We start from the raw sequence: 14,618 nt of genomic DNA on the forward strand, positions 1-14,618 counted from the left end.
GATATATGAAACTTCCTGAAACCACAAATTAAATGAATGGCTCAAATTCTTTGCTTTTAGAAAACCAAAAATGAACAGAAAGGGCACCAGAACCATAAGAACAACAGGCAGCAGAAAGAGTGCAAAAGTTTAGACCAGCACATAAGTCAAAATAGTTAAACAACACATAACAAAGTAACAATTTATCAGACGATAGCTGAAAATTACCACAATGAAAAGAAGACAATTCAATTCCAAAAGTACTGAAAGGCAAAATCTATGTAATAACTGTATATGGAAGGAAAAACAAGAAACAGGGTGCAACAGCCACCCGGTATGGAAAAAAATAGTACATGCATATAACTAATTAGCTTCCAAGCCAGAATGACCAAAACAAAGAAAATGTTAGAGAACACTCAGCAAAATAACTCAATATCAGAATTCAAGTTACCCTCTTCCAAAAGATTGGGAAAAAAAATTTAACCTATCTCAAAAAGGAAGCTAATAAAATCCATATTTCAGAAAGGCAAATGATGATCAACTTGTTTTCTCCTCAAATTAATATAATGTCACTAGTATTGTACATCAATTAATGTAAATAGATTCAAGTCGGGGATTTACTCCCTCGGGCCAGACCGGTCTGGATCTTCTGGATCTCTCATATTTTATCTAGTGAATAATCAACTACATGATAGAACACCAAGCGAACCAATGTGTCATGCCATCATCAATAAGAAAAGACCACAGTAATTTTCCAGTTCTTCAGCACCTCATATTTGTCAAGTTCTTCCCACCAACAATCACAATTTGTTCATCTCTTTTGATTTCCTCAACATTGAGAGGGATAAGACAAAGAAGCTTCAAACACGTGCATCTTAAAGCAACACACAGCTCAAAACCTCAAGTGAACCCGATTATCTAAGAAAATGATGCAAATTTCAATGTAGAAAGATGAGATCCTCCCGTGGCTTCTCCTCTTATTGTTCTGAATACAAATAAATATCAGTTTATTAATTGATACAACTTGTAAACATCCAAGTGATATGAGTTGCAAGTGAGTTTCCCCAATTTAAATGTAAAGTTTCGTCACATATAAGCAACTCAAAGAAATTGCAAAAACAAATATAAAGTGTTAGTACCTGAAATCGCATGAGTACAAATTGACTTGTCATTTCACGACAATATTGCATAAATGCAAATTTAACAAACTGCCTATTCTGTGATAGAATTTCCTGTTCTTCTTGGTAATTAACGGTTTAAAACTAAGTCATGCAGGTTAAATGACACATCTATCTATATTCTGGAGCTCTCATATGAATCGACATGGAATTTTATGTGAGATATGAAAAAGTGAATGTTATGTGCAATACTGTAACTTAATTATTTCTGCCTTAAACTACAGCTAAGAATCCTATGTCAGTTTCTTGGTACATTAATAGTATTAGAAACTAGATAATAAATTAGAAAAGACAGTATTATTTATGCACATCTCAAAGGAACTAGGAGCATTAAATTGTAGAAAATAATTAATTTTACTTCAAGTATAACCATGAGAGCTAAATGCAGAAATATTTTTTGCTTGGAAGTTAATCGCTAGATATTTTCTCCCTTGAAGATCCATTAGAACACAATGGGTTCCCATTCCCAGTTTATTTAATTGTTCAAATTTTATAGTTCACAAGTCCACCTGGCCAAAATTATAGTTTGTAGGCTTAACTACTTTAGGACAAAAATTTAGCACATGCAAGTTAGAAAGCTCTCCAATCATTCAACTATCAAAAAGCCATGACAAATTGCAATTCTCAGCACATAAACTAAAAAAGACAATGACCAGTGGAATACTTGTGCACTGTTAAAGTGCCATACGAAGCATTTTAATATTAGAAGAGGAAGTAGAAGTTCAAGAGCATGGGCATGAATAAGAAATACAATTGACAGCATAATAAGCATGAAAAGGGAAATGTTAAGAGAGGTACACTCTAAACATGACAAAAGAGGATAATCTACTCTATGGAAAAAACAGATAAAAGATCATCTTTTTCTAATTACAGCAGTCACGCTGAAAGCATATTTAACATGCAATAAGCATACTGGGGTCCTTGGTTCCATGGAACAAAATGAGCATAAATATAACGACACCACAAAATAATATATGAGACCTTGATCTCTAGCACGCCTTTTCTCTTCTAGTTGTCTAATAAACTGGCTCTAAAGATGCATCCAGAGATGGAAAAGAGAATGTCTTAACACATTTGGTTCTCTTACAAGTGCATTTATAGAAGTGCAATGAAAAAACATCAAATCTGGAGGGACATTCATTATAACCTGATTACCCGAAACAAAAATGAACAAGTTAAATAACAAAATAAGAACAATAAGTGCAGATACACTTAAATGCTATCGCTTGATAATTTCCTTTAATACTTCTCAGTCTTCTGTTTAGAGAAATAATACTACAGAAGAAACCTTTTAATTTATGTACCTACTTGCTTTTGATTTCGGAAAAAAACTTTCCTTTAACCAACTGTGAATCCCTTCAACAAAAAAATATGTATCGCTATGTTATATTTAAATGTGATTGCACGAAGAAAGTGGTATTATTTAGTCATAAAAAAGCCTCTTTCTAGAGGCCCTGTTGATCAGTCCATAAAGTTTGTCCAATTCTCTATCAATGCATTCTTTACCAAGAAACAACACTTTCAAAAAAATTATAATCATCTTCATTGTAGAACACAAGAACCAAACCCCACCAAGCAATGTATCATTTTCGGTACCAACTCAGTGCTGCATGAAACTCAGGAAAAAAATAATCAAAATCCACGATGTAAATGAAGAAGTTTCAGTGAGAATAGGTGAAATACTCCATTGAAAGCTATCTAAAGCTTGTTCCCCTTGGGCATCTTAATTTTTTGCAAACATATAAGCATAAAAATTCAATTACTCATTCAATAGCAATAAGTAACTTAAAATTATTTAACTGTAATTAATAAAAATTGGATGAATGAGCTCGGAGACAACCAAAAAAAATATAATTATATGATAGCAAAAAAGGAATATCTACCGTGAACACCTCAAGCTAATGTTATATACCCGATGGTAAGAATCCTGAAATAAGAATTAATGACTCCAGGGTAAACTACTCTAGAAGAAAAGAAAAACATTCTAGTGTCAAGGCTACATTTCATGGCAGGAAGATATTAGGTACCCCTCCAACTAAGGAAATCCAAGGTCTTACAGATGCAATTAGGCTTTAATCATATCTGTTCCTCGAAGGCCTCAAGATCACCTTAACCAACATAAATCAAGGGTTCATACTTAAAATAGAATTAACATTACTAGGAAAGTAAGTCTCATAGTTCCCGTAATCAGCATAATTAAACTAAAGAGTCCCATACGAGACCTTAAGTTTATAAAGAATCACCTAGCAAGATAAGAGAAATTAAATGCCTATATAAGGGTAGTTTTCTAAAATGAAAATTCTAAAAGGGTAAATTAACCTAAAGTTGTGGTTTCCTTATTGGAAAAAGGAGAACCACCAAAGATTAGACTACATATCTTAAGGGGAGGTTAGTTTGTGAAGAATGCCTAACTTTTCCAATGCTTTGGATAAGACTCGATAAGGTTTCTAAAATTGAAGAGGTTTTCTACAACACCACCAATAAGTAGCACTTCTAAGGCTTCCTATAGTTCATGGGGATTCATGGTCTACCTATATGCCAACAAAATTAAGTTTTTACTCATCCACACATTGAATAGGAAACGGTTCTTAAGGTTGTGCACCAACAAGCTATCATTACCTAAACTTGAAACTAGACCGAATAATATGACTACAACCTAAATAAGTGAAGTTCGCATTTCGTTCCGTACAACAAGTGCACTGGATTAAGATTGTGAAAACCCAAAAATGGTGCCAATAATGCAATATATAATATAACATTTATGTAACATGCAATAGGAAGAAGATCAAATAAGAAACAGAGAAAATGGAGACAAGGGTTGAGAAGCGCAGCACTTCATGTAGTAGGAAACCTTATTAGAAATTACAGTCAGTCTTTAAGAATCTTGGCACCTGTATGAATAATCATTAATCTTTTATGTAAACAAATCAAGCCTGTGTTCGCGTTGAATTCCTGAGGGAAATTTAATAATGTATCCAGTGTTTAATCATGCATATCGCTTGAGACTAATTTAGGAACCAGAATAAGCCATTTCACTCAATTGCATATCCGAATTCAAAAATAGCACAAATCATTAAAGATGTGTTAAAAAAAGGTATCTCTCTCCATTAAGATACTTTTTGCACTCACTTGCATCCAATTGCATTTTTTATTGCCTCTTAAATAATAGAGAACTTTCTTACACGGAAAGACTATTTCATTCAATGCATGTGTACTAACAAGCAGGAGAAGCTTTACTAATGCTGATAAACTGAAACATGATAGATAAATTATAGAAGCAACAAAAACAATATCAAGATACACCAATTCAAATCCAAATTATAAGAAGGTAGTTTCTTAATGTTCAGCAGCTAACATTATTATTCTGGTGAAATTTTTCATTTACTGCCACCACTTGATTCCACCTTTACCTCCACCTTTGCCGCATCAACAGGAACAGTGTCCATCATGACCTTTGGAACAGAGAAACTGAAATCTGAGGTGGACAAATCCTTAAACTCCGGATTTTCTTTCAGAAATGATGCAACTTCAGTACCTGCCCTCAATTTCCTACCATTGGGAGCAATATAGTAACAATCAAGTTTTGAAAAATCTTTCCTCAGCACCAATCCTCTATGGAATCCCGGAGGAGTTTTGGGCAGATTTGGCTTGTCAACAACCCATACACGTGAATTATCATACTCCATATCAGTAGGATCATTGCAAGAGACATTAATTTTTTTAGTGCAGACAAACGGATCTTCAACAAATTTTTTTCTGATTTCCTCATACTCTTCTTGGGTTGGAATTATCCTCCACTTGAAACAATCCCGACATTGCACACTCCATACGTTAATAGAGTTGCGAGGCGCAGCGGTGCGAGGCACCCCTGAACGCTGAAACAAGAATGATATAATTATTTAAGAAAAAATTCAGTAAATATAAATGATCATACTGATTTTATCTATTTTTTTCTTTCATTTTTTTTGGGGGGGTGGGGGGCTGGATTCATAAATCTAGCAGCTGCATAAAAGGGGGTTTGGGAAAAAAAATACTATCTACTATTAGAAACAGCTCACCAAGAGAATAAGAAATCGAAACAAATTACCGCATTAAAAATCTCTTCTGAAATCAGTTAGTGCTAAATAACAAAAAATGAGGAATTACATGTAGATTTTCTGAGACACGTTCAAATCAGTTAGTATCGAATAAATCTCTTTTTGCACTCAACTTGTCCTAGGGTTTAGAAACAAGACTCATAATGTATGTGTCTGTGTCAGTGTATAAACTAAAATTAAGGAAAATCCTTGGACTAGGGTTTAAAACCCAAAAACAAACGAAGGGAAAAAAAAAAAAAGATTCTGACACGAAATCCTCCAACGAAACATCAATTACAGTCAGATCAAGAAAAAACACAAAATTCAAACGGCGAATTTCTTTAACGGTGTAATTCATACGATCATATATAAAACTTACACCCGGTTGGTGGGTATGAAATCAAGGAGAATACCTTCATCGGTGTTTTCTCGGCCTTGATCTTCATATTCGAATGGTCCGTATTTTCTATCCTCTCCGTCGGTGTAATTACTAATTTCTTCTTATCACTCCCTGAAGGCGCACGTGGCTATTGCAACCCTATTTCCATGGTTTAGGGATGTCAACTTTCTATAAATTACTAAAAAGTATCCCTATTTCGAGCTGTGTTCACTTTGGGCCTTACAAATTGATTGACAAATGATGGCAGGATTAGGCCTGGGAAAAAAAAGGAGTAAACCGTCTAAACCAATCAAATCAAACCAGTTCGTGTCGATTTGGGTCGGTTTGATTGAATCTATTGGTTTTGTTTGATTTTTTTTAAACACCATATTGGGTAGGTTTTGTTCATGTTTGGTTAATGGTTCGAAGCCTCAAACCGGTGGTGAACCTAACTGACCCAAACAACTAACATGTTATAATTTTTTTTCTTTTATGAAAATCACAAATTCAATTCACAATTGACAACCCTAATCTCATACGCAATTGCTTGCTCAAATCTCTTGATTCTCTTTCGGTCTCTACAATTTATGTACCAATTATATTTGAGTGAGAAATTAGAGTTGAGAAAGAACCTTACTACTCAACGTCAAAGAATTTCACTTACTATAGACACTTGAACATACATTCAAAATATAAATTATATGTCTCTTACAACCAATTACATTGACTCTAACTAGATGCTTAAGAAAGGAATTTTGAACTTTTGTGTGATATCTAATCAAGAGGGTGAAAACCATTGGCGAGGTTATAGAAAGTTGCTTGCAGCAATAGGGCCTTGATAAGGTGTTTACAATCACATTGGACAACACTAGTGTAAATAAAACGGCCATTTCAAAACTTAGAAGAAAGATGATCAGTTGGGGTAATGATGGGTGTGTTTCAGATGGCAGATACTTGCACATGAGATGTTGTACACATATCGTTAATTTGATAGTGTGTGAGGATTGAAGGAAGCACATGATTCAATAGTTAGTATTCATAATGCAATGAAGTATGTGAAATCCTTACCTACTAGATATGAAAAATTTTAAGAGTATGCAATTAAAGAAAAGGTTGAGAGCCTATTTGGAAAGGACTAAAGTATGATTTTAATTTAAGTTAAAGTCAAAAAAATCAATATTAACCACATTTTTCATGAGTTCCACAACTTTTCAACTACACATTTCAAAAATTTCTATCACAATTTACTAAAAAATCTAATTTTAATCGCCACCAAACACCATCTAAATCAAAATCACTTGTGTATCTAGATATGTCTACAAGGTAGAAATCCACCTATTTAATATTTGAGGTCGTTTGGAAGTACCAAGAAGCTTTTGAGCGCTTAGAAGAGGAGGATTGACATTACTATAGTTATTTTTGAGAGGATGATGGTGGTAGAAAAGGAGGTGGACCTCCTTTAGTAATTGATTAGGAAAATGCATCTATTTTTGTCAAATTTCTTAAAAGGCTTTTATGAAATATCACTTTAAAGTTGAGTACTTCATTACATGTTAACACCATAGTTTATCTTTATGAAGTATGTTCACTTGTAGCAAATTTGGTAGCTTGGAGTTTAAGTGAAAATTATCCTCTAGGTGAAATGGCTACTAATATGAATAGGAAATTTGTTTAAGTATTGGGAAAATATGGACAATATCAATCAAAAGTTGTTGATTGCTACCGTGTTTGATCCAAGATATAAATTGAATTATTTCAGAATACTTTTTATGATATCTATAAAGATAAAAAGATTGGCTAATACGATGACCCAAACATTGAAGGAAATTTTGTTTTCTATTTATGATTGATATGTGATGTATGAGGGAAGTCCAGAAGGCAATCTAGTATCGATGGATACATTTGCAAGTGTGTTATCTTCTACAAGTCAAATCAATTCTTGCTCATACTACCAAGTTTAAGGAACGGCAATCAGTGAAAGATTTAGTTGAGATAAAAAATGACATAAAAATATTTTTATTGGATGCTTGTGAAAATATAGAGAAGGAATTTCATGGCCTTGATTAGTGGAGGACACATGGAAGTAAGTATAGAACATTGTCCAAACTAGCAAAAGATGCGTTGGCAATTCAAGTGTCTCTACGGTGGTTTCAGAAAGTGCTTTTAGTACGAGAGAAAGAATTCTAGACCCATTTAGTAGTTCTTTAACTGCTAGGATGGTCGAGGTTTTAGTTTCCACTCAAAATTGGCTCAAATCTACTCTAAGCGAAGGCAAGTTTTACATGGAGGATGTGGAGTATTATAATAAACTGGATGAAGGTAATTAACTATTTCATTAAATGTGTTTACATGTGTTTCAATTTCATTTACTATTAATTTAAACATTTTATTTTAGAGCTTTCGGAATCAATGAAAACGGATGAAGATTCCAACATCAAAGATAACTAATTCATTTGATGTGTTTGCGTAAGGTAATTTTATTATTTTCGTCTCATTTGATCGTAGCTTTACAATGAAATATGATCCAAGTTACCACGTATTGTAAATGAAGGTGATTCAAAGTGATGGCCTGTTGAACGACTTTTGGAATTTGAATTTTACTTTCCTAAACATTTTATTTTCCTAGAGTCTAGACATTAGATGTTATAAAAATTTATTTTTTGTGCTCGAGTTTCTTTCTTGTAACATAAAATTTAGTTTCTTAGTCTTAGTCTTATGCTTTGTTCTGGTTATTTTCTTAGTCTTGGTTTTGGATTGTGCTTAGTTCTGGTTATTTTCATTTTGATCGTATCCTTCCTTCTATTGAGATGGAAGAAATAAATAATTGACATGTTTAGCAGCTCATATTTAATTAAGTGTAGTAAACGTAATTTGGCATTTCTTTCATTCTTATGGATATCTACATATCCATGTTGATAAAGATGAACTATATAGGGATGGAAAAAAGCTTGATGAAGATTCGATTTGGTTATGGTTATGTGCTAGTTCTTGGCTGTGTCAGTGTGAGTGGTCAAATTAAATGACATATATTATTTTTTGCATGACTTTCCATTTTTACGATGCAATATGATTTAAAAGTCTAATCCGACTAATCAAACCGATTTGGTTCGATTTAAGAGGTAGAATGAGTTGGTTTATACTGAAATTTTTCCCAACCAACTAATTTGGTTTCGGTTTCAAATTGGGGTCAAAACAACCTAAAGCAAACTACGTCTAGGCCTAGGCACAATTACAATTTACATACGTTGAAATTTGAAACCCTATAAATAAACATCAACACTATTGAGTAGAATACATGTGTTATTGGCCGTCAACATCCTACGATTAAAGATCATGTGCCCACTTATACATATTATTGTATAAATATATTTTATACTGAAATCTTTATTACAAGATTTCTCCCTTACATGTAAAACAAACGTAGGTGTCCCCATTACTTGTGTCAAAATGTACGGGCCAATTTGAACCGGCCCACTCAAGTCATGACGGGGCACAAATTGAACCAATTATTGGATTAGCCTTTCTTTCAATAGATTCTGATGCTTCAGCTTATTCGAACTTTAGATTTGAAAATTAAGGTCGTGACTCAGAACTCTCCGTTGATACGACATGCTATTTTTTCCATTCATTCCCTTTCAGGATCAGTCGCGGTCTTCCAAACTTTACCGATGGTATGGACGAATTCATCGCTTCATCCAAATGTGTAAAAGATTCTAGCCGCACTTAAAAGCCGAGTACTCTACCGTTGAGTTAGCAACCCGAAGAAAATATAAAAAATTTAAACATAATTTAAATATTCAAATTAAAGGGTGTGAAGATACAATCTAAATCCATTATCAATTAAATAATGAGAAAAGAAATTAGACGAGGTAATCAAACAATTGAGCTAAGAAATCTAAAAAAAAAAAAAACAGATTTTCTAATCGCTCGCCCATGAAATATCACGACACAAGAGAAGGGAAAGTGCAATAGCAACCGTTAAGCTTTACTACCGTGCCACTAGCAAGTCGGGTCATAGTCGGCCCACTATAAAATATATTGGCCCAAGGGATCGCTGCAACCCAAAAAATCGATGGGTGGTCCTCGGATCGGACCAGACCACCTTTAAAAGAGTGGTCATTTGGCCACTTCTCTAATAATAAAGTTGTCATAGTATTTTTCGAAAATAAATTGATTCGAGTTTCTTTTATAAAACTAAGCCTTGTTTGGTGGCCATATTTTCAAGAAAACATTGTTTTGAATAGTAATTTTATTTAAGAATGCACAGTTAAAAAGTAAGGAAAGTATTGGTTTTATATGCAAAATAATTTATTGTGTCAATGTGTGGTTGAAAATGAGTATATAAAAAAAATGGTTTTAAAAGAATGGAAAACAAAGAAAGGCCAAGTAATTAACTTTAAATTTACGCTAATTATCTTATAGAATTGTTCTACCGAACCTCAAATCGTTTTCGAGAATACTTTGTTCAACTTGCATCAAGTATATAGCTCGCCTTCCTAACCTAAAGAGCCAAAAGTCTGATTTTGACTATGGTTGAGTCCTGCAGACGTACTACTCTCAATCAAAACATTTTCTCGTTGTCTTTTCTTATTCAATTGAGAGTTCTAGGTTATTGTGTATTTTGGAGGTAATAAAATTATATTTTCAACAATCATCTTATATAATTATCATTAACAGACTTAAAAAATTACACGGATTTCTAACTTTGAAAAAAAAAAATCAACAATTCTTTACAACTAAGTGACTTCAGTTTAAGTATATCCCAATTAAGTTGGCATATACTTAATGTTAATTACGCGTAACATTATCGAACTTTGTGCCAAATTTCCACCAGGTCACGAAATTTTAAAAATTACCCCGTTAATTACTGAATTTTGTAATTCGTTATCCCATCCATTATTAAACGAATGGTTAAAAATTTGACGAATTTGTTGAGAATTGCATATGTGGCAATCTATTCCAAGTGGTGAGCTTCAGTTTTTAAATTACCATTGAAGTGGACGCCAAGTGGAAAATCGTTTATTTATACAGGTTTCATACATTTGAAGGGAATTAATTTTATTTATAAAATTTTCATACATATAGAACAATACCAAACTCAAAATTCAATAAAATCTGTACCCTTAAATAACCAAATTTATGCTGCAATAAGCATATCATAAAACAAAAATAACTAAAGTCAATTAATTACAAATTCAATTCCTAATTACATATGACAACTATTGAATTTTCATTTCAATTCATTGATTCAATAATCAACTCTCGATTACATATGACTACAGTCCAAAGCGAGATGACATTAATCTGATAACTTAAATCCAAAAAACAAAACAAATAAAGCCAGCCTACTTTTGAGTTCATACAATCTTACTTTTCAATCCAAAATTGCATTTCATCAAAAACATGGACAACTTACTCTGCAGTTCAGACTAAAAGATAGTAGAGATCCATCATACTTTGCAGATAAAAAAAATTATTGTACCTTTTGTTATGTCCCTTCTCTATGCAAATCGAGCATATCACGTACATAACACCAGAGGCGTATTTAGGGGGGCTGGGCTGGACTGGACTGTAGCCCCCCCCCCCTTCCTCAGGTCCAATAGCTTTTTTTGAGGTTTTTTTTTTTTTGGTAAAAAATCAGTTTTTTATGTGTAATTTTTTTTTTTTTGGCATAGTAATCCGGTTTGAAATTTTGTAACCTGATCTTGGATTCGCCCCTACATAACACCACTCTTCTTTGTTGAAGATTATGAGTACGACTAAGATACTTCCTGCTCTTCAGGTCCTTTTCTTCTTCAGCTTTCATCAATTTGGTATTGTTTCATATGCATGAAACTTGTATAAATAAAATTGATGTCCAGTATCATATGTATGAAACTTACACAAATAAATGATTTTTCCACTTGATGTCCACGTCAATAGTATTTTAAAAGCTGAGGTCCACCAATATATTTCCATGTACACAATTTCGTCAACCAAGTTAACAAATTTGTCAATTTTTTAGTTGTTCATTGAATGAATGATGAATGAGCAAATGGAAGAACAATTGCAAAGTTTAGTAATTAACTAGGAATTTTTAAAGTTTAGTGAACTGGTAAAAACTTTACGCAAAGTTTAGTGATAATTAAGGTAATTGGTTGGCACTTAATTAACTATAATTTAGTTGTTTAAATTATTATATGTTTGCGAATTAATCTTCTACGACTTTTTTTTGCTAGGTTTTTGAAGTCTTCAATGATATAGTTAATCATTTTATCTTGCATTCTTCTAACTATGAATATTCAATATTTCATGTATATAAGAGCTTCTAAAATGTCTTTCTTGAGCATTGACCTTCTTTCATCCAATACCCTGCCATCTACATTAAAAGTAGACTCGAATGCCAATATTAATAATGAAACTGTTAGTAGACACTACACTAAAAAAGGGCTATTGCAACGGTCAAAAAACGTTGCAAAAAGTCATTTGCAACGTTTGAGCGTATGTTGCGAAGTTTGATGTTGCTGTTGAGGTAAGACTTTTTACAACGTTTATTGCAACGTGTGCTAAACGTTGCAATAGACTAGGTTTTTGCAACGTTTGCTAAACATTGCAATAGACAGCATTGGAAAGATGTTGTAATAGCCTATCTATTGCAACATTTTTTAAATGTTGCAATAGCCTATGAATTGCAGCGTTTGTTAAACATTGCAATAAATAGGCTATTGCAACGTCTTTCCAACGTTGCAATATCTAATTCACATTTTTTTTTATCTATGCTTAATACTACTAAAAATTCTGTTCTTTGATCAAATAAGTCATTCAAAACTAACAAACAAAATAATAAACTAACAAACACATTACTCATTAAATTTGTACAATATTCAACACATTATCTCTTCCAAAATAAAATTAAGAGTCTCCAAACATATACTACCAAAATGTAAATAGGAAACTACAAAAATCGAAACTTAAACTAGAAATCGTCGCATGTTACTTGATCAATACCATTGCCATTAAGAGTCTAATACCTTAATCAAGAAGTCTAATACTACTCTTTGGCCAAGCAATAGTACTTCTCATGGCTTCACTAAGAGTACGGAATTCATCTGTGGGTCTGTATAGGGTCAAAATACCCATATAGACTTCCTCAACCTAAACCTTCCAACAGTGTCGATCGAGTGGCAAGTGATGCACATTTGCCCTTGGATTTGTTGTGGCAATCTTCCCTTTTGCTACGACTTCTTCCTCCTCAAATATGTATCAATGCAACAGTTGACATCTTGCATTTATCTTGGGAGTAGTACTTCCTTGGACACCACTTCCTTGGTGTGACTACAAATTCATAATAAACAAAAAGTATTCTTTTTAAAATTAGAATGCTACAAACTAAATATATATTAAATAAACATTTAATAATATAGAAAATGGAAACCTGAGTAAAAGCATTTGAATTCCTATCCTCCACATTCTGTATAATGATACAAAAATTACAAAAGTTATTATACATGTAATTGGCTATATAAAGCTATATAATCATGAAATGTATAAAAAGTAACTACTTATAACCTGCTGAGAAACCTTGATAAATGCTTCCATTTTTTCTTCTAATGCCCTCATCCTTTGTGTCTGAATCTGTACTTGGCTTTCGAGTTCTCTAACTCTCCCACTACTTTGTATTTGTCCATGCACCTTTGATGGTACAACTCCAAATTTGAGTCCCCTAACTCTCCCATGACGTTTGGGACCTAAAACTCGAGCTATAGCATCATCACGGATGGAATCTTCAGCAGGCGTATCGGAAATTGATGTGGCACAATCTTCAATCATTTTCTACACTTGTGGAACTCAAATCAAATACTAGCAAGTGATACAACTAATAAATCAAATTATGCTTAATTGAACATTGGTATAATACACATACCAAAGTTTCGGCAACTGCTTCATTAATTGGGTTTCCATCTTTTCTGAGATGTCCATATTTCCATGCTTCTATTCTTAATCCTTTTAATTGTGGATTCTTTTTTTTTATGCAGTACAAATGTATTAATCACATAAATTGAAATTGGACAATTCAAGTAAGAAGACATGATATATTTGTAAAAAGTAACATTTCATAGGCCACACGTGGATAACCCTTTCTACCCATAGTATTGAAGACATTTTTCATGATCAAAAATATACTATTGATTTGGGATTATTTTATTCTCAAAAATCGGGATCTACTTTAGTGGGATATGCAGATGCATGTTATCTCTCTGATCCACATAAAGATAAATCACAAACAGGTTATGTGTTTACAAGTGAAGAAGCAACTATATCGTGTAGATTTGTGAAGCGATCATTAACAGCAACACCATCAAATCATTATGAAATTATTGTAATCCATAAAGTAGGCCTAGAATGTGTATAGTTAAAGAACATGATCCATCATATCCAAGTATCGAGCGAGTTAACTTCAACAAAAGATATTCCAACATTTTGTATTACGACAATGTAGCTTTTATTGCATAACTCAAATGAGATTATATCAAAGGTGGTGGAATGAAGGATATTTCTTAATTTTGAAAATATTCAGAATAGTTCAGAATTGTACTCACCGACAACTTTGAATTCTTGGAAACGAAGGTACATCCACTCATATTGGGCTTTGGAAATGATTATAGTCCCCTGATGATCAGTTAAATTTTTCTGAAGAATCCGTGGATCTTTCTTAGTGAGGTATTCAATTTCCAATCCATCGTGACAACGATGACAAAAGAAGAAATACTTTTGCAAGATTCTATAGGGATTCTTTGTTTCCTTCTTTTATTATATGTCGCAGACATTTTGAGACAATATGAATATTAGCATTAAGTACCCCATACAAATAGTTTTGCAGATATGTTAAATACAGCGAACTCAAATTTTATGATATTTGTCATTTGATTAACTATACAAAAATATACAATTAGTTTAAAAAATATGAATAAATATCACATAATAGTTAATCAAGTAGTCAATATTAACATGATATAAGTTACGTGT

The 14,618-nt window shown here is 32.8% G+C and overlaps 1 protein-coding gene across 2 annotated transcripts; it reads right to left on the bottom strand.

Moving 5' to 3' along the window:
* Positions 1-231: 231 nt before the first annotated feature.
* Positions 232-5,797, bottom strand: LOC111388544 (methyl-CpG-binding domain-containing protein 4-like). Of its 2 annotated transcripts, XM_023013285.1 has the most exons (3): positions 5,647-5,797; positions 4,513-5,032; positions 232-964 (listed from the first exon to the last, which is right to left on the bottom strand). In XM_023013285.1, exons 1-2 carry the CDS (start codon positions 5,677-5,679, stop codon positions 4,535-4,537), a joined length of 531 nt encoding a protein of 176 aa, XP_022869053.1. In that variant the 5' UTR covers positions 5,680-5,797; the 3' UTR covers positions 232-964; positions 4,513-4,534. The 2 variants fall into 2 exon arrangements, with proteins under 2 accessions (XP_022869053.1, XP_022869052.1); XM_023013284.1 differs by lacking the exon at positions 232-964 and having other exon boundaries at positions 4,291-5,032.
* Between the last annotated feature and the right edge of the window lie 8,821 nt (positions 5,798-14,618).

This window comes from Olea europaea, unplaced genomic scaffold (assembly GCF_002742605.1).
Source record: "Olea europaea var. sylvestris unplaced genomic scaffold, O_europaea_v1 scaffold505, whole genome shotgun sequence".
Lineage (NCBI taxonomy): Eukaryota > Viridiplantae > Streptophyta > Magnoliopsida > Lamiales > Oleaceae > Olea > Olea europaea.